The sequence below is a fragment of the Centrocercus urophasianus genome, unplaced genomic scaffold (assembly GCF_019232065.1).
Source record: "Centrocercus urophasianus isolate 14NV4802_14NV808 unplaced genomic scaffold, USGS_Curo_1.0 seq_19, whole genome shotgun sequence".
Taxonomy (NCBI): domain Eukaryota; kingdom Metazoa; phylum Chordata; class Aves; order Galliformes; family Phasianidae; genus Centrocercus; species Centrocercus urophasianus.
Genome location: NW_024884744.1, coordinates 4,248,199 through 4,270,674, shown reverse-complemented (window position 1 = coordinate 4,270,674; position 22,476 = coordinate 4,248,199). Strand labels below are relative to the sequence as shown.

General features: G+C 46.3%; 1 protein-coding gene across 4 annotated transcripts in view; it reads left to right on the top strand.

Annotated features, from left to right (window-relative positions):
• The first annotated feature begins 854 nt into the window (after positions 1–854).
• Positions 855–22,476, top strand: part of TNIK (TRAF2 and NCK interacting kinase) — a 71,719-nt gene continuing 50,097 nt past the window's right edge. For 3 of the 4 annotated variants that reach the window (XM_042820235.1, XM_042820237.1, XM_042820236.1), the window contains exons 1-7: positions 856–908; positions 5,080–5,205; positions 11,631–11,741; positions 13,951–14,041; positions 15,390–15,520; positions 20,369–20,423; positions 20,772–20,850. In XM_042820235.1, coding sequence (XP_042676169.1) covers positions 894–908; positions 5,080–5,205; positions 11,631–11,741; positions 13,951–14,041; positions 15,390–15,520; positions 20,369–20,423; positions 20,772–20,850 — 608 coding nt within the window. In that variant the 5' untranslated portion in view covers positions 856–893. Of the gene's footprint in view, positions 909–5,079; positions 5,206–11,630; positions 11,742–13,950; positions 14,042–15,389; positions 15,521–20,368; positions 20,424–20,771; positions 20,851–22,476 lie in introns of all 4 variants that reach the window. The other variant, XM_042820238.1, reaches the window with a different exon arrangement.

The window sequence follows — 22,476 nt, the reverse complement described above, 5'->3', positions numbered from 1 at the left end:
GACGGTGCCCTGGGGTGCCGGGCTGTGGGGACAACGCTCAGGCCTGCGTGCACCACCGGGCACTTCTTAAAATAAAACTCTGTTTCTGGTGTTAGGACATGAGGTTGCTCAGGCCGTGTAAATGGTGTTTTTAAATGAGTGAGGAGCCCTGCTGGGTGAATTGCTTTCCTGGTGAAGGTGCAAATCCAGAGTGAGCGCAGCACTGCTGCTGCCCAAACAGCCCTGCAGCCGGCGCCTGGGCTAGGGTCAGGCTGGGCAGAGGGCTGCTGCCGTTCAGGAGAGGCTCACCTTTTCCCCCACCTTTTCTGCTGGGTGTCCCCTCCCCGCGGTGTCCACACATGCAGTTCCGCTCCGTGGATCTTCAGCATCCTCTGCAGCTGGGCCTTGTCTCCTGTGGTCACATGGTGGCACAGAAGCACATCTGTGTCCCTGATCTGCACAGACGGGGCTGTGCCATGGCCAGGGGCGTGAGGGGACCACACTCAGTGCCATATAGGTGCTGCAGTGAGTGTAATCCTGTAGACCCACTGGACTTACAGCCGAGTCATGGTCTGTGCTCAGGAGAGGCCCGGAGCTGTTTTTGCATGGCTGAGCATTAAAGGGTATTCTCAGCACTTATTTGCCAGGAAAACACAGCACGCGATGAAGGCCCTTTAATTAATTGTAATGGCAGGAAGAAGGGGGGGGGAATTGCTTTCCCATCATGGCTGCTGTGAAGATGCTCTTGAAAAAGCAAAAAATGGGTGAAAGCTGCCAGAGCCAGGAGATTGCTTAAGGATATTGTTTACTGCAAGCAAAACACTGCCAAATAAACGAGCAAAATAAACAAACTTCTCCTTTTTGTTTTGCAGGGTCGTCATGTTAAAACAGGACAGCTTGCTGCTATTAAGGTTATGGACGTCACCGGGGTAACGTATCCTCCTCCTCCTGCATCCTTAAATTGCCTGATAAGAGGGGAAAGGGGACTGCGTGTGATAACGTGTGGGGGGCTGTGGAAGCAAATACTTGAAATAAGGGAGAAGGAAGCAAATGTGGAAGAGTTTTGAGAAGGAATAATGTTACACTGGAGCAGTGAGGCATCCAGTTGCAGCAGTAGCTTTTTGGAATGGATTGATAAAATCTTAGCACAATTGTAGCAGCATGATCCTGCACTGGTAAGACGTGTCAGCTTATCCAAATCCAAATTTCTCACTAAAAAGTTTTTGTTGGACGAAATTGTGTGCAGGCATTGCTTTGCGTAAGTTTTCTGTGTGAGATGAAGTACTTCTGTGCATCCTGGAGGCACAGAGGAAAAGTGCAGCATCCTGGTCTCAGGAATGTGGCTCTTCTGAAAGATACTTCAGACAAAGAAAACCAAGAGTTTGCAAGTTACTGATCCACTAACAGGATTTTGGAGAAAAAGTGCTTTCACCGTTGCCCTATTTTCCATTTTCCACAGAAGAAGAAATGAGTAGAGTTGCTGTGACCCCTCGAGGTCTAAACAGATGCATATAGGAGAGTCATGTGAGAATGCTTTTTCTTGAATAAGACTTTTTTTTTATGTGCAAGTATTATATAGCCCAATGCTCTTGGCTACATAAACAGCACCAAGTTCAGAAGCAAGCAAGCATGTTCTTTGTTTTTATTTTTAATAGAATAGCACATTTCAAACTTTAGGACTTGATCCCAATCCACCCACCTTGGTTTTGAATTAGTGTTTTTGGTTAGTTTTCAGAAGCTTAGCAGGAACAGAATTGCCTTGCTACAAAAGTTGGTTGGCCTCATGTTTTGAATTGCCACAGATGTTACAGTGTAGTGTTTGTATCTACAGGACCTTCACTCGGGTTCTTTTTTGTATTAATAGGTGAAGTGATGTGTGGAATCAATCAGAGGGAATTTCTGTTTTCTTACAAGATGTCTAACATTCATCTGATTTTTGTAGATCAGGCTGTAAGGCAATGGGCAGACCCACCAAGCATAACCCCATGGCATTAATGGCACTGAAATTCCACGAGGTTAAGTCTGAGGTTACAACAAATCTAAGCTGAGAAATCAGAATATTACGTCTAGGTGGAAGTTTGAGTCAGCACTCAGTTCAGTGGTTTTTCAACTATTGTGAGTCCAAGCAAGGATTTTGAAGAAAGATAGCCCAAATCCAATCCTGCTCAGTAATTGATATTTTCAGCCTTATCTTTAAGTGGGTAACCCTGATCTAAACTTCTTGCTTCTAAAATCGAGTCTCAGCTTGGAATCCTTCTTAATAACTGCTTTGTAGCTATCCTGCAGGTAGTTGTATTTAATTAAGGAGAACAGTAATGATGCTTCCTGCCTTTCTCTGACTAGCTGAAGTGAATGTCCAGGGCAGTAAATCATATATTTGGCATGGAATGTGTTGTTTGGCTATTAATTATTTTCCTCTTGAGCTGCTTTCAGCTATATTAAAACACGCCCGTTATTTTTCTTTTAATATATAATGCATAAATTCTCCTTAAAAAAAAAAAAAAATAATGATTTTTTAAATGATTGAGTGCTCCATAGCTGTTGATGCTGAAGTCAGACCTAGAGCCATGCTCTCCAGCCACCACAAGAATCGTTTCTGGAGACATTTCTAAAGTCAGTTGCTGATTCTTGCTTGGAGTTGGGTTTGGCTCCTGGTCCAGGCGCAGTGCAAGGTAGCAAGAACCCAGACTCCAATCCTTTGCCACTTCCTGACATGCACCACTTCCAGTTGTGCTGCTTTGTTCTATCCAGTTCTCCTCTCCTTTGTCCCTGATGATGGTGGATCTTTCAGAAGCCTACAAAAGTAGATGTAGTGTGTTCACCCCAATTATAGCCATCTATAATTTCATAGTGGATAATTCTGGACAGTAGATCTGCCATAGTTAATTGAGTTCCCAGACTACATCAACCCCAATGTTTCCCTGTGCTAAAACCTCAGAGGATTCCTGAAGACAATCCTTTAAGTCATCTGTGCTCTTGCTAACTGTATGCTGGGGAAGGTTGGGGCATCGAGGCCCTCAGATTACAGCACTCGATCTGCTTGAGCAGTGACTGTGAATTCAGAATTCAGATTAATTTTCCAGAGGCTGGTTCTACTGCATGCTCTGTGACCTACTTCCCATACACTGATCTAATAGAATCAATTGATGGAGGCAAAGCATGGCAACAGCACATGGTCTGTGGGTTTTCTGGGTTTTCCTCTGGGGTTTTGGAGTAGTTACAACAGCTTGCTATGATAATTCCTTTTTCTGCCCTCTCTGGCTAGATGTACTGGTGGTGGCTGCTGGCAGTGATATTGCTCAGAGCGGGAGGTGGAGCTGGGGACCCTAAGGGGACCAAAGGTCCCTTCCAGCAACATTTCTGCGATCCTTGCCCAGGCACGAAGCCAGGTCCCCATGGTTTTGGCCTGCCAACCCTGTCCATAAGGTAGCACACACGTGTGCCAGTGTAGGCCTCTGTCATGACTTCTCTAACAGAGCAGGCTCATGCCAGCATGGAGCTCCTGTGTCACCCTTGGAGCCTGGCTATGTGGCCACATCCTGACTTCCACTGCTTAGATTTATTTGTATTATTTTCATACTTTTTCACCTTTTTCCCCTGTTTTGAATTACTCAGCCTAAAAATGGACACAAGATAAAACCTTAGGCTAAATGTCCTTGTGGCACTTCTCTGCTCTTGGCAGAGATCGACCCAGCAGGGGAATGGCAAAAAGCCTGGCCAGTGGTATGCAGGAAGCTGGTAGGTTTTTGTATTGACAGCTTCTCCTTGCTTCCAGCAGGACTGAGCATCCAGTTGCTTTTCTGCTACAGAGCGTTTCAATAAGGGAATATCTCTGAGCCTTGATAATCTTAAGTGTTGTCTTCCCTGGTTCCCCAGGCAAACAAGTGCTAGCAAAATTATATTGACTTCTTGAAGGGAAGAGGTGATAGTGGTCTTTCAGAATAATTCCTAGATTTTTCTTAAAAACTTTGGGCCCATTCTTCGCCCTCATTGGCGCTTATGCTCTCTGTGTTCCTACTGAAGATATAATTGCAGGTTTTTTCCACAAGCTCCACTACTTTTTTGTTTTTTCCTTCACTGTTCCTTCCTGAATCGTCTCTGAAAAACTTGCAATCGTTAACTCATTTTCCTTGGTAGCTTGGGAAGAAATCTGTGGTTCTGGCTGTGTTGTGTCTAGTCAGGGAGCACTGGTCCTTAAGAAGAACTGTGTCTGTGGTTAATCTGATCACCGGGTCATCCTGTCATGTGCTGGTTGGTGAAACTGAAGGCAGGATGAAGCAAGTGAGGGACGAAGGGGTCCTACACAGGGAAAACAGTAACCATCCTTCTGGTCCTTTTGGAACAGCATTCATCAACACGAAGGTGCTGCCCACTGCTCCACAGCCTGAGAAGTAACAGCTGTGCAGGATGTTTTAGAACAACATCCCGGTAGACTTCTTGACAGGTCTTGGAGGGCCGTGCTGATGCATGACGGGACCAATGCAAGTGTAGTTCAGCTTCAGAGCAATGCAGTACAGATGTGCGTTAGGATAGGAAGTAGAAAGGAATTTGTTTAAAAAGGTGGGCTGAGAACAGAGCCTCATACTGGTGGCCTGCTGGGTGCAGGACGTGTCTCCTTTCGAGGACTTCTTTCCCCCCAGCCCTGGCTGTACTGCAGCCATGCAGGTCAGTGGTAGTGGCCATTCCCTTGTGCCCGCTGCGGAGGCACCAACAGTCCGAACCACTTGGGAAGAAGTTGGTTTCTGAACTGCCTGGCGATCTTTCCAGTTCAGGGCTCAGAAATGTGATAGGGGATGTGGCAGAGCATCTGTAGGCCTGCTATTCTTAGCTTTTTGTTCAAGGGCCCGTGTTTAACCTCTTAGTTTCTGGTCCAGATTTTCAGGCTACTGGGGCTCTGGTGTGAATGACATACTGTAAAAAACAAATAAACCAAAAATCCCAAATCAATAAAAGGAAACTTAGGACAGTCAGAAGTGGCGCGTGGAAGCTCTCCAGTGTAACATAGAGAGATCAGAGCAGCGCCTGTGAGATGCTGTCTTAGGGTGAAATGCTGTCTCTTACTGTGGCTATTTTGTTCTGGCTTTTTTCCCCTTACCCCAGGATGAAGAGGAAGAGATCAAACAAGAAATTAACATGCTGAAGAAGTACTCTCACCACCGAAATATTGCTACATATTATGGTGCTTTTATTAAGAAGAACCCACCGGGAATGGATGATCAGCTCTGGGTAAGTTACTTTCTTTTTCTTGAGAATAACTCAGTTTTGACAAACCCAGTTTCCCTGCATTGCCCACTTACCACCACCTGCACTGCTCATGTTGCATCTGGCTTTTTTGAAATCGTGACTTTGAAAAGGCTGTTCTTACCCAGGAAGATGCTTCTCCATTTTGCCATAGAGTCTTCACAGACTGAGAAAAACAAACAAACAAACATTTGTTCTGGACTGTCATTAACAGCATCTTCGTTACAATAATTAATTGAAAATTATTTTATGCTGTGAAAATAAGTGCGTTGAAACCAGTTGGAGGGAGAAGGGAGCTGCACTGGGAAGATGGAGGCAGAGGTGCTGGGTGGGGGGTGCCCTTGCTCCTAATTCCTTCCAGCTCCCTGCCTTACATCTTGTGCTCCATGTTCCACAGAGACAATGCAGGGAGGGGGATGGAGAAGGGAAGGCAGAAGGGTCTGCAGCTGTTCAGCCGTTTCAGGGATGGTTGCCTCATGTGGTTGAAGGGCTGAAGCTGCTTTGCCTCCCCCACATATCCTAACCTGCCTCATCCTGCTGCTTCTCCTGACAGCAGCTTCTCAGTTATTAATTCAGTGTTCCCAGGCCTTGGAGAACAGAGCTGCAACCCGTTGTCTATCAGAGGACAGAACGTGTGAGCCCACCTCCTCCTCCTCCTTGCCCTGCTGCTTGCAAGAGCTGCACAGAGCAGCTTGGCGCTGCCGTGCTTCCTACCATAAGGGCCATGAAACATTAATCACAGGCGTTGTGCTGTGTTCTGAGCCTGGGAGGCTTGCAGCCAGCTCCCCTTTGGCTGAGCGGGTGGCCTGCCTGCTGCAGGGACATCCAGACCACTGCAGGACTGTGCCCACACCACACAGGTGACCCCACATGTGTTCCTTGCACGACGTAGGATCTTCGTTCTGCAGAGTGCTGCAGGTGGTGGAGCTGGCTGGAACTCAGCACATGCAGGCCAAAGGAACCAGTGCCAGCTATTTCTCAGGTTTGCTCAGTGCTGTACGTGTTTTGCCTACAGTTCTGGAAAGGCAGCGGTGTCCTCTTCGATTTGAAGGTGGAGTCATAAGGAGAAAACTCGTTTTGCTGTCTAGAGTTTTTCAGTGTCTGGACAAGATTGCCAGAGTCTATGTTTTCAGGAGTAGCAAACAGCCATGGTTCAGCAGGAAAGTGATGGAAATGCTGGAAAGATAAAGCCTGGGCTGTTTTATTCTCCGTGTCCAGTTGCCCCACCTCCAAATATACAGATGTATATTAAAAAGTTATGAATTAATGTTAGCATCCAAAACCTTGGTTTTCATTCAGCGGATCCCAACATATTCCTCTGCATCTTGGCAGAGTTACTGCAGGTTGTGGTTTATTTTCATTAGTTTCTGTAGGATCTAGGCTTTATTTTGGGAAAAGGTTCCCAGTGCAGTGGCTTCAGTTGTGTCCATGTGGCAAAACGTTGGGGCTGTGGGAGCTGGGGAGAATCATGGAGACAAAAAAATGTCACTAGGGGCTGAACTGAAGCTGTCGGGGTTCTGTGCCACACTGGTACCCAGCTGTGCTGCTAGTCTGAGTTACTGGGAAGGTGCAGGGCTTGGGCTCCAGGGACTTCTGTGACTGAGTTTGTTGTTTTGTTTTTTTTCTTGTGGGAACTCTTGAAAAACGTGTTCTTTGCAGAGAGCCTGGAATTCAGCGAGGAGAAAGCTGTCAAGCTGAGAAATGCCTTTTCATCCCGTGAAATTCCATTTGGCTTTAGCTGTTTTATAATCTGTGTCCAAAAAGAAAAAAAAAAGAAAGAAAAAAAAGAGAAATAAAAACCATCCATTTCACCTTGTGCTGCTGGAGTGCCTTGAGGGGAAAAAAAGAAAAAAATAAAGTCAAGCACATGCCAAAGCCCTCACTAGGCAGACAGCCGCTCTTGGAGCTGGGCTTAGCTCCTGCCTGAGTGTGGGATTAGCACAGCCAGACCAAGGGAGAAGGGTTTTGTGAATTCAGCTCCAGTTCAAGGAGCTCTTGGCACATGCAAGTGTTAAGAAAATAATTTTTCTAAAATGTTTAGTCCGTGCCGTGCAGCCCAAGCTACCAAAAAGGGGAACTCCTGGGGTGAGGAGAGGTTCTTTGCCGTGTCTCCATTGTGAAGCTGTGTGTTAGGGCACCTTTGCTTGCAGAGGTCAGGAAGGAAGCTGTGATTTCCCTGTGGGTCACCCAGCCATGCACAAGGAAAAGGGTTGTGCAGCCAGCAGTGCTGGTGGGGCAGTTAGAAGTGGTGTTGCAGTCTGTGTGGTGCTGGGCTGGCTGAGGTGTTATGGGGACGCTCCCTGGCCATGCAGGAGTGCTGGTGTCGCTGCCTTCAGTAGCTGTTGTTTTGGCATCTGATTGAATTAGGACTTGTGTGAACTCTATCAGTCTTCCAGTGCAGATAAAGGCTTGTTTATTTTTCATTGGCCCTTTGTTGAAATAAAACGGTTTCTGATAATGCCCAAGTAATTCTTTTTATCGACGTTCGGAGGCTGATACGGAAATAAAAAACAGAGAGCTCTTTCAGTGGAGATTAAGATCTCTCGGAAGCGCGGCGGGCTCCTGACATAAAGTATTGTCATCGTTTCTGCCGCGTGCTTTGGTGATGAGCAGGTCTCTCCTGTTTGGTAGCACTGCTGCCCTGGAGGACGAGCTCGCCAACCAGATGAGTTTTCCTGAAATAAGAGAGCGTGCTTGGCCAGACAACAATAGAGATGTGTATCGCAGATCTGATACATTAGTGAGACAGGAAGTAAAAGTCATGGGGACAACCTTTATGGAATGTTAAACACAAAACCGAGGTATTCGTAGAATGGTGGAATGACTCGGGTTGGAAGGGAACTCAGTGATCATCAAGCTCCAACTCCCCTGCCCTAAGCAGGGCCACCGACCTCCATATCTAATACTAGACCAGATTCTTGGTGGATTCTTGTGAGATTCTTCTTGCTTTTACAGATGAGGCATTGCTGCCAGGGGTGCTGTGTGCCTTTGGTGGGACTGGGGCTCCATGGTGAAGAGGTGCAGAAATATGGGGAATGGCCTGGGGGGTGGCCATGACCTCACCGCATGGCCCTTGCTCACTGCAGACCTGGGTGCTGGTTGCCAGGCCATCACACGTTTGGCAGGAGGCTGGCTGGGGTTGAGGTATAATTCTCTTCAGTCCCCCAAACGCTGCTGCTCACGGGTGACATGTTGACAAGGCAGAGATTTCTGCATGTTAATGCTCTCACTGGCTCTGTCATTGCCATGATGTGTGTGATGAGAGCCCCTTTCACCAAGGTATGGGTGGAGTGGGAAATCTGTGTGGCAGGGGCACAAGGGGTTGCATTGCACCCAGTTTCTGCTTTCACATTCAACAGGGGAAAGGGTTTCCATCAGCATTTCTCTTGGGGCAGTTGTGTGATGGCTTTTCCTGACTTGAAAAATGGAAAAGGTTGGTGGTGGCAGGGAATGGGAGTCTCTGTGGAATCCCATTCTGGGAGCAGTGGCTGGTTTAAGAGCTGTGTCACTGCTTTGGGTGACACAACAGGGCATGGAGATTTACAGCTGCTGCTTCTGAATTTTGCTTCCTTGTCAAGTTTGCTGTCGCTCTGATACGAAGAGTAAAGTAGATGCTAAATGAGCTGTATTTAAAAATACTTCCTCAATAAATGGCCTTGCAGATTAAATTTTGGAAGACGATATTACCTTTATCCCATCTTGATGATAATTGTGATTACAGTTAAAAATTCAATCTGCATTTCAAGTTTATTCTCTTACCCCATCATGACTCCATCCTTTAAGAAGATTGCTAATGATGCCAGTGTCAGCTGGGCAAAGCACTCACCTGGAGACATGGGGCTCTAAGGAAGTATCTGATAGGAGCACCATTTGAAGCCTTTCCTCTTGTTCCTTTTTCTTTTCTCCTGGAATGCTGTTTGTTGCCTTCTAACCTACGTGTACCCAGAGGGTGTTTATATATAATGATATCATGGCAATATCTGCCTTGTTGCTTAGATAACTCTCCATCTAAACAAATCTTTGCATGCTCTGAAGCGACCTGATCATCTTTTTCATCCTTTCTGTATCTGCTCCAATGTGCATTTATTGCTCTCTTGAAGCCTCACCTTACCTAGTGACACGTTGACCCACCTCCTAGTGACGTGTGACCCACCTTCACTATTTACTCTCTTTGTAGTTGTGTAGTAAAGCCATATTTGGGTCTCCTGTAGCATCCTTCCATCTGAGCATCAAAGAGAGCTCTAGGAGTGGGATCTCTTTCTTTTCTAATTGCCACAGCAGCATGCTGCCAGCTGCCTTCCTGTCCCAGTGAAAACTTCTGGAAGTGGTGTTTTTTCAAGTCAGGGGTCCATCCACTTTCTGTTCCAGACAGAGGTGTGCTGGCAGCCTTGTTGTGTTCCTGCTGCTTCTCTTGGAGAACTGATGGCAGGGCTCTCCGGGAGCTGTGGTGTTAACAACCTGTGTGCTGCTGAGCCCCTGTCTGCTGGTGCCGGGTGTTCTCCCAGGGATGCTGTAGGATTGGACAGCTCTTCAAAAGCCAAGTTGGAAACACTCCTCCCAAGAATCTTTTCCCCTCTGCCTCTTCAGTTTTAGTCTCTCAGAGGTTTCACAATTACAGATTTTGGATACATCAGCGGGCAGCTGCGTTCTTCACCTACTGGTGCAAAATTAATCTTAGCTGTGTGCAATGAGGGAGAGAACAGCGGTCTGAGTGAGTTGCCAACTCCATGAAGATAGTCTGGCAGATTAATGTGTGCACTGAGAACTTCTAATGGTGTTTGTCCCATCTTCCTTTAAGCGCTGTGACTGCAATACACAGCAGGACGTGCCCTTCCCCTGCAGGGCTGTTGCTCATGCAAACAGGTGTGGTGTGGGTGAGCCTGTCTCCTTCTGAAGGAGAAGACAGAGGTGAACTGATCCTTAACGAAATGATTCCCAGACCTCCTCCAGCCACCAGGGCCTCTTGCTGCAAACCCCGGTGAGATCCTGCGGATGAGTTTCCATGGCAGGAGGCCATAAAGTGTTGCAGGGAGAGGTCAGCCTGTTGGTTGGAGAGCGTTTTCAGCTGGTTCAGCTATCCAGGGATTTCCTTTCAGTGCTTGCTGCAGCGGTATCCCAAACGCTCTGTTAATCAGAAACACATGCAGATACTGTCCTCTCAGGACAGACTTTGGCCAGCCGTGCATCTTTGCTGGGAGCCAGTTTCCTGATGTAACGAGATATGCAAAGAGTATTTCAGCTGTCATTTTAGGAAGAGAAGAGAAACTTGATATCAAAACTAAAGATAGGAGCATGGTCAGAGGGATCTGTCAGCCAACTGAGATGTATTCTGCTCAAGCATTTTATTTGTACAGGAATTTTGTAGCAGTACTGGGCCCGAATTCTGTGATTGTGTATTTATAACAGTCTTTTTAATCAGTATCTCTGAGCAATTTGGGTAGGACTTGGGCAGACGTTTTGCTGTTCCCTTCTCTTAGTCCATGCTTTTAATGAGGTGGTGTCTCTTGCTTGGAAAATGTTAAATACCACATAAGCTGCATATGATGGGAAACTTTAAACGTGTGCAGTGAAGAATCTGGCACAGCATGACTTCTAGGGAAAGGGAATATCTTTCTGCAGACAAGCTGATCTAACTGGAAAACGAGGTTTCGCTTTTGATGAAGAAACACTTCAGCAGGACTTGGAGGAGGCTTGTTGTATGTTCTCGCTGCACTCAGGTTCTCAAGCACAGAGATTGCTGCTTGCCGGCAGCCCGTGGTGCCCCTGGAAGGCAGAGTCACATCCTGGACTGTTTTGGAATGTTTTATTTCACAGTTGCTCAGTGACAGGATTAAGTTTGGGCGCAGGTTAGATCCTTGTGTTTCTGTATTTCATATTATGGAGCTTTCTAAGTGGTACAGATGGTGGTTCCTGGTCTATTTGGCATCAGCCCGAGCACAAGGGCTCCAGCTGTCCCTGGGGAGCTGCATAGCAAGCTTGGCCTCTGGAGGGCTCTCTGCTTAAAAAGGTGGTTGAAGACAGAGATGGGCTGGTACAAAAATGGAAAAATATTGCTGTTTTTTAAGGTTTACAAAGCTTTCAGATCTGCCATGTTGCTTTCACATATTCGGGGTTGAAGAGCTCAAATGCAAGAGGCAGAGTTTTGCCAGTGTGGTTTCAATGTTTCTGATCTCTGCTTTTTGGCACTGCACTGATTCCTGTTTTGTGTTCCCACCCTACCGGGCAGCACCTCACCTTTCCAGCCTTCCCACCTTTTACTGTTTCCTTTTTTAACAAAAAACAAATGGATTAAAAGTAGATAGGTTTGATGGCAGCTGCGTTGCCAGTGTCAGGCCCTGCCCTTGGGCTGTGCAGCCCGGAGGATGCTTTCAGCCTAATTGCAGTAATTGCACTTGTGTTTCATTTGGCAGCTGGTGATGGAGTTCTGCGGCGCGGGCTCCGTCACCGACCTCATCAAGAACACAAAGGGGAACACTTTGAAGGAGGAGTGGATTGCCTACATCTGCAGAGAGATTTTAAGGGTATGTGCCCAGAGGGAGCTAAATGCCATGCGTTGGTGGAGTGTGGCACGTGGGCCTTGGGGACACGCGAAGCCGTTGGCTCTTGAGGCTCTGCTCTGTGGACTTGAGCAGCTTCGGTGCTGGTAGGCATGAATGATTCATGTGCTTGTATGATGCATAATAAATAAGCACTACTTAATGCCCTTTAGCTTTGTTAGCTGCCTGAATTTTAACCCTCTTCTTTCCTTCAGCTGAAATTTAATTTCCCTTAATATTAATGAGGTGAAGATTTATTTACAGTAGGATTGTGATTTCAATTAACAGAAAGGTAAGGACTAATAAAACCTGTGGAGAGAGTCTGCATGATTAAAAAACATCTTATGCTTTATTAAATCCACATGCCTCTGACTTTAATGAGGATGCTGCAGCTTTTATACCCACAAGATAAATGTTTGACTGGAATGTCTTAAAACGGGCCACGCTGGAGTTTCACATAATGGAGGGTGGCACCTCTAGCAAAGGCTTGCTTGTATTTTCTACAAATGAGGACAGATTATGCAATTGCAATGGTTGCCCTGATGTTAAAATCTTAAGAGTTCATGAACTGAAATTTTGTTCAATTTTTCTCAATTGTTCAAGAGAAGATAGAAATAGCAGACACGTGAAGAAAACTATACAAGAGCCATTCAAAGAAAAGGAGTCAAAATGACTGCTCCAACAGCTCTCCATGAGCTGTGTCTGATGCTGCCTCTTAGGCTCCTGTTGTTGACCAGGGTGACGCAGCACTTCTCTTGACCCTTGGTGTCACCATCTGTGCCAGCACAACCAGCCTGATGTACAGAAGGAGCTGGAGCTGATCAGTTCTTCTTTCAGTGTCAGGAAACCACAGTTGCATGTGGGTTTATTACAAATGTATGAGCTCTGTGAGCCTCCTTCTTAAAATAGTCACTGTCAGTGAGTCAAAACCTATCCATTGAGTCATGTCCCAGGGCCATCATCAAGTGTCACTGCTCTCATTTGGGCCGTGCAGAGTGCAAGCTGTGCTGTGCTGTGGCCGTGCTTTGAAGCGGTTGACTTAGTGACCTGCAGGCTCCAAAAGCTGCTGAGGATTTGGGGTCATAAAACAGTATTTTGGGGCATAAAAGACTCCCACCTTCATGCTGCAGTATGTGTGGTTCGTTCTTGGTTCAGAAGTCGAGGGCACGTTGTAACTGACATGCAGGACTTGATCCTGCTCTGTGGAAGGATTTGTTGGCTTTTAGTGAAGTTTTTGCTTTGCCTCCAGTGCACCGAGCCTCTAACTGGGTATAATGTGGCTAAAAATTGAATGCAGCAGGGCACCTCTACAGATATAATCTGTTCCACAGTGTTGTCTCAAGGTAACAAGCAAAAAATGACTCATAACTACCAGCAGTGATAGTAGAAATTATATTCTTCCTCGAATATGAATGTTTAATGTGAAGTGTAAACCTAATGCAGAAGTAGTTTTTAAAGTAATCCATCTTTTATTAAGCTGGCAATATAGGTGGATGTTACTTTGGAAATGTAATAATGAATGAATGAAATAAAAATGTAGGCTGCAGAAAGAAATTAATGAGCTAATAAAGCAACACAACAGAAAAGCTAGTTTACCTTTAGCCTTTGAGACGGGCTTTTAATTTGAGCTATATCTCTATTAGGGATATGTGCAAGTTATAATATTTGTATTTCCATGGTATCTTTTTTAATACAAGCTTTTCAGTATATTGGAGTCCCACTTATTGGACCAGTATAACAAAGAGAATTGGGTTTTTTTGGTTTCTTGATGATGGAAGTACAGAAAGGACACACAAGCTTTCTATTATTTCTGCAACACAAATGGCTCCCTAAGGCAAAAAAGCCCATGGGGAAAACTGCATCTAGAAATACAGAGAAATTTGGGTTACTATGGGTTTCTGCAGAAACTGGAAGGCTGGTCTTAATCCCTCTGGAGTTGTCAGTGGTTGTCACCTGCTATGGAGCACCCACTGCAGCACACACAGCCAGGCAGCAGGCGTTTCATGTGCTGGGTATGTCCCCCCAGCAGGTAACACAGGACAGCGTTTTCAACACGTAATAAACAAAAGCATTCTCAAGTGTTTAACTGCAGCTGTGAATCTTTCATTTCTGGACCGTAATTGGTTGAGGAGGAATGTCAGAAAATAGCATGCTTTGAACTCGGATTCTTCTAACCTCTCTCTGAATTCTCTAGGGCTTGAGTCATCTACACCAGCACAAAGTAATTCATCGAGACATCAAGGGACAGAATGTGTTGCTGACGGAAAATGCAGAAGTTAAACTAGGTAAGGATTGGTTAGAGCTCTTGCAAACTGCAAGTAGGCTGCCTGGAGAGAAGAGATGAAATTGGTAGAGCCTGTAAAGTGCTTGGAGAACGGCAGTGGGTCCTAAAAGCTGCTGTGTGTTTTTTCTTGTGCTGGCCTCAAAAATGTGACGTTGGGTGTTGATCGGCCGTGCAGTAAACTGTCAGTGACTGATGACCAAGTTCTGCATACAAAGATCCATTTACAGTGGTGTTTCTGCAGAGAGGTGGGGTGGGCAGTTCTGCCACCAGATACAGGTTGACCAATCGTGATCATTTTTCATGCCCTACATTGAAAATTTGCCTGTGTGCATCCCCAGACATCATCAAAGTGCATTTCTCCACAGCTGTACGCCTTGTATGTGTCCTCCAGCACCACAATCCATTCCATTTGCCATGACATAATCCAGGTTTGCAAGCTAACCTGTAAGACAGTGCTTCAATTGCAAGAAATATTCTGAAATTTGTATGCAGTTTTTGTCATCCTTGAAAAGACCCATCATCCACATGAAGATACATGGATAACAGCACAGTCTGTCCTGATACCCTCCATCGTGCAGCACCTATCTTGTTAAAGCCATTTTTGTGCGTTCTTAATTTATGCTAGTGATGGAAGATCTCCTACACTGGCAAGGTGAAGTGGAATCCTTGTTTTACCATGTCTTTGCTGTGGAATCAAACCCCATCTTAACAGATGGCACCACCAGCTTGTTTGGCTTTATGCTGGTGAAGATTCCCCTCCAAGGGGAAATTCTCCAGGGCAAATCTCCAGCCATTATGTTGTGCAAAGTGAGCTTAGTGGACCATGGAGTATTCTCTCATTGATGTGATTTCATCAGTTTTTGCTTCATTTTTCAGCTCTGTGCTTGACATTTCCCTATGGGCTTTTGTCCTTAGCCTTGGTTCCTGAAGTCTTTTACATTTCTGCCATTTCCAGCAAGAATTTAGGTAGAAAAATGAGGCTCCTACAAACATTTGGCAGGCTTTAATTCAATGAAAAAAAACCATAGAACAAAGGCTGCTGCTTATTCATGTTTCTAACCCTGATTCTCATTAGTATGAGGAACTGTGATTTCTTCTCATTGCCTCCTGGCAAGGAGGAAGAGGCACAAGGTTGCTTATGAAAGCTGGAAATCAGACGATCAGATTCATCTTTGGTTGACATCTGTTAATCTGTTGACCTTAGCAAAAATGAAACAGAAGTGTCTCTGGCCGTATTTTTCTCTCCTGACCATGCTGTTAGTGTACTTCACTGTCTTACATTCAGCAGAAGAACGTTGCTCAGGTTTGTGTCTGACACTCACTGTGTCCTGTTGCTCTCCTGTCCATAGTGGATTTTGGTGTCAGTGCTCAGCTGGACAGAACAGTGGGCAGGAGGAATACCTTCATTGGGACGCCTTACTGGATGGCCCCTGAGGTCATTGCTTGTGATGAAAATCCCGATGCCACTTACGACTTTAAGGTACTGTACTCCTTTGTATGTTATTACAGATGCAATCTTTGAGTCTAGTGCAGTCACTAATAAGGTAATCAAGGAATTAAAGCAGCCAGGGGACTCAAAGAAAGAGTGTTCTCTATGTGCTGTCTTACTTGTGAGTGCTTAAAATGAGAGTTGTGACCATAAACATCTGAAGGTGGCACTTGGTAGGATCTCAAACTTTGTGTCCCAGCACCTAACACTTGAGCAAGCAGGAATTTAGTACATTCTTGCAACTTTGCTAATTATACTGACAGGCAGTGTGATCTCCTCCTGCTTTCTGCCTGTTAAATTTTGAGATGTGAATTTGGGTCCAATGTGAATTTTTGTTGTGCTCATCACCTACCAAGATTTAGTGTGAAGGAGTCTTTCCCCATGCTGAGAAAGGTGTCAGACTGAGGCTTCCTACCTGCTCCTCAGTTTTTCAGTGCTGAGTGTTTAAATACTACCATCAACACGCTGTGTTTCCTCAATTCATTCCTCAGAGAAGTCAGGTCAGGTTTAGAATGGGCAAAATCAGATCTTTTGGCCTGCAGGCTGGTATTCACAGGGAGATCTGAAGGTTGTCACACAAGCAGACGTTCAGGGCTCTGACCTACTTTTCACATGTCTGTTGCCTGTTGAAAGTTTATTTTTGGATCAGTGACAGCACAACATTGCTGCAGAGCTGTAAGATGAAGAGAGGGGCATGCCATGCAGCAGGTCAGAGGGGGGGTGATTCCCACTGCCCATTCAAACTGCAGTGGAGGCTGATGCTTCAGGCAAGGAAAGCTTTCCGTATTTTGTGGGCTTGTCCCTTGTGGTGCCTTTTTGTGCCTCGTGGTTTTGTTGAACATGAATTTCTAACTGCAACCCCCCCTGAGATCCACTGACCATTTTTGGAGAGGGGAAAGCTACAAAATGCGGGCTTTTGGAGGAAATGCAGAGGGATATAAAGCTTGCTACGCCTCTGTGCCCACCCTGAGAGGTCACTTGCAGAGTAATATTTTAAAAGGACTTGGCAGCCCTTCGGTGTGAGCTAGGTAGGTAGCTGCTTTTTAACAGCAGGATGTAACAGTGTAATGTAACGGCACAACAGCCCACCACTTTGCAGTGCAATTACTGGCCTCTTTTTTTAAAGAGAATTTTTAAGAGATGAAGGATTTTAAAGTAACAAAAAGTTGCTTTGGTGTTTGATAGAATGACAGACTGGTTTGGGTTGGAAAGGACCTTAAGATAACTCAGCCCCAACCCCTGCCATGGGCAGTCACCCCACCACCTCAGGCTGCCCAAAGCCCACCCATGGCCTTGGTCACCTCCAGGGATGGGGCTCACACAGATCTCAGGGCAGCAGTGCCAGGGCCTCTCTGAGTAAAGAATTTATTCCTAATGTCTAATCTAAGCCTCCCCTCCTTTAGTTAGAAGCCATTTCCCCTTGTCCTGTCACTGCATGCCCTTACAGAATCCCTTCCCACCTTTCCTGGGACCCCCCCTTCAGGCACTGGAAGGCCTCTATATGAGGTTTTACTCTTTCCAGAAAAACTGGGGCACATAATATGTCACTGAGAGATGCACAAGTGCTGGGACCAAAATCCCTCTATTGTCCCCAAGGATCAAACGCTCATAGCACGCTGGGCCCCTTTGTCTCTGCACTTGGCACTGACAGTTTTTCCTTGACTGGGGATGTGGAACAGAAGGCTGGTTGCTGCTGACATGCTTACTGCAGGGTGTTTGTGGAGCTCGTGGTGTTGTGGGAGCCACTGGGCATTTCCCCAGGTCGTGTCCCTGCACCTGATGTTCTTGCTTTGAAGTGGGGAAAAAAATGGAAATGACGATTATTATCTTTTAAAGACATGCAAATCAGACACTCAGGTTTAGCCAACCGGCTTGAAATAGTGAATACAAAAGATGAGACTTAGAGGGTGAAAAAAAGGAATCCTCACAGGCTTAATCTGTTGGACAAAAAGCCTCTAATCTCACTTCTTTCTGAGTCAGGAAGAGTTGCCATGTAATCGACGGAAGGATGCAGTAAATGCCTCCTCAGAAAAATAAACCTCTAAAAGAGAAGAGATAGAAACTCCATGTTGTTGAAGCTATTTGTTGTTTTTTTCCCCAGGCAGTCTTATTTCTTTCTTTAGAGAACTTGTCGGTAAGTGTTGAATGAAAAGGAAAAACCAGCTTGCTTCCTTCTCAAGTCAAGACAATGCAAATATATTGGCACAGCGGCTTTTTGCTGGGTGGACTGAAAAGCTTTTCAGACTCAAGAAGAAACAAAAACCTGAATTTTAGATCAGTTTGAAAGGCGTGCTTCCCACTGAGTTTTCTGCTTTCTCTCGGAGACTTAGAGAGGTGATAATCCTTCTCTGTGTTGCTCCAGTTTTAAGATCACTTGGCATGTTGCATATAATACCGGGCACCTCAATATGGAAAGACACACTAGGAATTTGGAAGGAGTTCAGGCAACCAAAAGGAAGGGGTCATGCATACTGAATTATGTGGAAAGACTGAGATAATTAAGTATGCAGCATAAATCCCAGCTGAGCAGAGACAAAGAATGGATGTGGCTGTCCTGCAAAAGTGTTGCAAATGAGATTTGAGGGAGAATTTTTAGGCAGGTACAAAGATCTGTCGCAAGGACTAATGGGACAGCATTTGTTAAGGGAAAACTTGGGTTAAAAAGAAGGAAATTGGCCTTGAAACTGTAAAATGCAGGTTGTTTTTCCTGGAGGGTGCCACATACATATTTACATGCGTACATAGAAGGTGCTGTAGTCTTCGGGGCTCCTGCCCTGCAGCTCTTGGTGCTCTGAGCTGGGAAGAACAACCTTTCTCAGATGCATCAATTTGCAGGATTAGAGGCTCAAGGCTGCTTGGGAAGGACAGCTTTTGAAATGGAGCACAGACTGAGGAGTGACTGCAGGGCCATGGAGGAAAGTGGGTCACAGAGAGAGCAGCACGTGGGAACTGGAGATCACAGAGGGAGAATGGGAGGCAGAGTCCATCCCCTCTGCTCTGAGATGTACCTGTGCACAGCTCGTACTTGTTTTTCTGTGTCACTGGAGCTCAGCCAGCCTTTGAGTCCTCTTCAGTGTACTCACAGCTTCCAACTCACATCTGCATCTGTGTGTGGGGGGCTTGTTTGGCTTCCTTGTGGAGCTCTGGATTCTGCCCTTGACCACTGCTATGTCCCATCTCAGCAGGGCTTGTTCTGTAGCTGCCAAGTCCTTGTACTGCTCTTCAGCACGAACCAAACCACGACTTCAGCCTCACAGCTGCTGCACTGAGCTCCCAGAGAAGCCTGGAGTTGCTGCTCATTGTAGGGAGCTGGGAAGCCCTGGTTGATGAGATGATGTCTAAGGACAAAGCCATCTCCACCAGACCTGTTGGAAGAGCAGCCCTGTCCTTGAGGTCCATGGCAGGGTGTAGAGAGAGGAAGGAGCAAGCTCTTGGCTTTGCTTTAGCAGTGTGCCTGTGCCAGCTGGCACCTTCCCCTCCACCAGGCCTGGAGATGTGTTAGGGAATGTGCTTCAAATGAAGGCACCAAAATTAGTCTGGGTTCTGTTCCCAGTGCGTTGGGTGCAAAGATATGAATCATTAGGCAGTCCTATACATGATGTCCCAGTCATGAATTAGCCACCTTCTGCCAAAAGAAAGCCAGCACAAGTTGCAGCACTGCCATTAAGGAAAGTTCTCCTTTCCTTCTGCCTGATCGCATGGCGTCTGTAAGACACCTCCTGTCTGTAAGAGCTGAGCCATCCTCTGGGACTCGTTACTGGAGCGAGTGGTGGAGCCAGGGCTCACGTGGGATTTCTTGTGGTATGGATTGGTGAGGAGTAGAGCCTCACGGGCAGGGAGCTGGGGCTATAAATATCCCTCATTGCAAGTGAGAAAATTGAAGGAAAAGTGATACAAGCATGAAATCAAAGGAGCTTTCTGAATAGATGCACTTTCCATGCACTAATCATTCAGGAGACTAAAACAACCGTGTGGGCTGAGGAAGGATTGGGAACACAGTAAGTGAGGGTACCCGTTTCTCCTCCCACTAGCGAAACGCTGCTTTTCATGCTTCTAGCTAATGAGCAGTGCATGATTCAAAAGAGTCCTGAGGTATCTCAAGATACTTTGTGTTTCTAATCTATCCCAGACAGGCTGTATTCTCAGGAGCTGCAACAAATCCATTTGTGTGTCATCCAGCTTGAAGCAGGAAGCTTGCAGCCCCATTACCAGGGCGCAGATGGCTGCTGTGGGCTACCTACAGCCCCAGGGCTGGCACATTGCTGCTTGCATCCCGTGGTGCGGAATCAAAGCTGCACCACTGTGCTGTGTCCTTGGAACTGGATAGTCAGGTCACAGGGCATGAAATCTCTGCCAGAGTCTCAGGAAAACACCTGGAGTTTGTGCCTCCTTCCTGCCTCTTGCTGCTTTCCTCTTCATGGGGCAGGGAGGTGGTGTGTTGCTGGATCATTGAGGCTTTAGGGGGTTTGCTCGTTGGGATGCCACAGCCAAAGGGGTGTACTGGGACTTTTGGGATGCCAACATCTCTGCACCGCAGCTGTTGGAAACTATGCCTAGTGAGATGGCTGCAGGGGTTGGCCATGTCCCACACCTGCACTAGTGTGACATCCACCAAAAGCTCTGCAATAAAGCTTGGGATAACCAGCAAGTCTGGGAGCCTATTATCAAGCCTTAAAATATGGGAAGAGCATAAAAGATGATCTCCTATGCTGCAGGTTTAGGCCCTGGCAGAGAAAGTAGAGGCCCTGCTCGTGGGGCTGAGCCCTGGGGTTCCCTTTGTGCCCACTGTTGTGACAGTGCTCCACTGCATCACACATTTCCGTCTGCTTTTTTTTACAGAGTGACTTGTGGTCTCTGGGGATAACAGCCATAGAGATGGCAGAAGGCGCCCCCCGTAAGTAGATGCGTGGCTCTGCTTTATTTAATGCTGGTGGTGACTTGCTAGGATTTGCTGAGTGTCAGCAGGCACGGGGATCTGTGCTGGAAACCCCAGGCAAGGGTTTCACTGAGCGGCCTGGACTGGGTTTGGTGTAGTTTGCAGGGTCCAAGACATGGTGGGAAAAAGCTGCTTAGGGAATAGGAGCAGCAAGCAAAGGCACAAAAAGCTGTGTGTGGCTTCTGGTGCTGCACGTGCTCAGTGTGTCCTGCTGATCTGGTGGCATCAGAGGGAGTTTGGGTGTGTTTGTGTCAGCTCTTCATGAGACATCATGCTGTGCTTAATACTTCTTCTTGCACTTTGCAGCTCTCTGTGACATGCACCCCATGAGAGCCCTCTTCCTCATCCCCCGCAACCCAGCCCCGAGGTTGAAATCCAAGAAGTGGTGAGTCTCTCCATATTCAGTGGTCATCAAACGGGTGCCTTAGGTGCATATTCTCCTGTGGAGAAGCATTTTGGTCTGCACAGGGCACAGGCATGAGAGGAAGAGGGCGGAAGGGGAGAAGCAGAGAGGGAAATGCCTCTCACATTGACCTTTCCCAACATTGAGTTGGCTTTGTGCAGCTGAAAGCAGCTGACACTTCACTTGGCTCCCCTTTCTTTCCAGTAAGGTTCCATTTTCAAATGGAAACATGTAGCCAGGCCAAAAGAAAGGATAGTTTATCTTGAAGGTGCAAGAATGCAGAGATTTGTACTTAGTTTGGGCTTTATTTTAAAATTTTGGGGGAAAAAGTACATCACCGTTTTGGAAGAGAAAAAAAGGAAAAAGAAAGAGGGGATATGCCAATGCAAACCCGTAGGAAAAATACTTCTGAAGCCCAGCAGATGTTGTTTTGTTACTGTATGTTCTGTACTGATGGAGCTGGAGTCCTTAAAAACACTCATCTCTGGTTTGCATGGTTTGCCTGCCTCAGGTTCAGCCCTGATTTTATTGGGAGAGATCTGCCAGGCTTTAGAGAAACAGCATGGCCTCAGATAGGCTGAGAGCGAGAAGGAAACTGTGCTTTATTCCTTGAAATGATGCTTATTATCTTTTTGAAAACACACACACACAAAAAGGGAGCAGAGTAATTGGTAGGCACTGCAAACACTTGGTGCCAAAGCAGCAGGAATGCTACTGGGAGGGGAGAGGAATGAGAGCCTTGGAGTCCCTGGCTTTAGCAAAAAATGTCTTCATTTTGTCAGCTGAGTCCTCAGATGTTCCAGTACCAAACCAGGACAAGGATCTTTCCCTTCCAGCTCTGCCAGAGGATATTGAAGCTCTCTTTCCTTGCACAGTTTTTTTAAGGATGCCATTTGTCAGAGAGCTGAGAAAACAGTTTAGACACTTGTTTTCTGCCAGATCACCAGTCTCCTACTTCATTATCCTCACTGCTACAGCGCAGAGTGGATTGTAAGACTTCAGAGGATTGGTGGTTTTTTTCATACAAATATGCTGTTTATTCAGCAAAGGTTCTCAGCCTGCAGACAAAGGGGAAGGCAGCTGACAAAAGCAGGCTTTGAGCAGAGTACTTTGCCCATCTCCTTAAGGTAAAAACTGCTCTGGGGTGGAGTTTCTATTTTACTCCCTGCTCAGATAAGAGTCTGACGTACTTAGATATGTTCTGCACCAGCCAGGGTATTGCTTGACACCGTCTTCCCCAGCTGTGGCAGGTGATCTGCATGTCCTTGGCTTTGCTCCTGTCCTTGGCTTTGCTCCTCTTCTTGGTTGCACAGCTCAGCCTCGAGCTCCAAACCAGTAAGAGTCCACCAATTCCTTAAGAACGATTTTTTTGAGTGTTTCCATTGGGACTCCAGGCAGATCTGCTGTCTCTGACTCATTTCTCAGCTGGAGGTATTGGACCTGGAGCTCTGTAAGACCCAGGAGAAGCTGAGAGGTTTGACCAGGCTCTCACAGTGGCTCTATTTATTGTTTTTTATTGCTTGCCAAGTCTTTTTTTGCGTGCTAGATCATTGAACTCACTTTTGAAACAGTGCTGTGGTCCTGTGAAGTTACAGATTTTTTGGTATC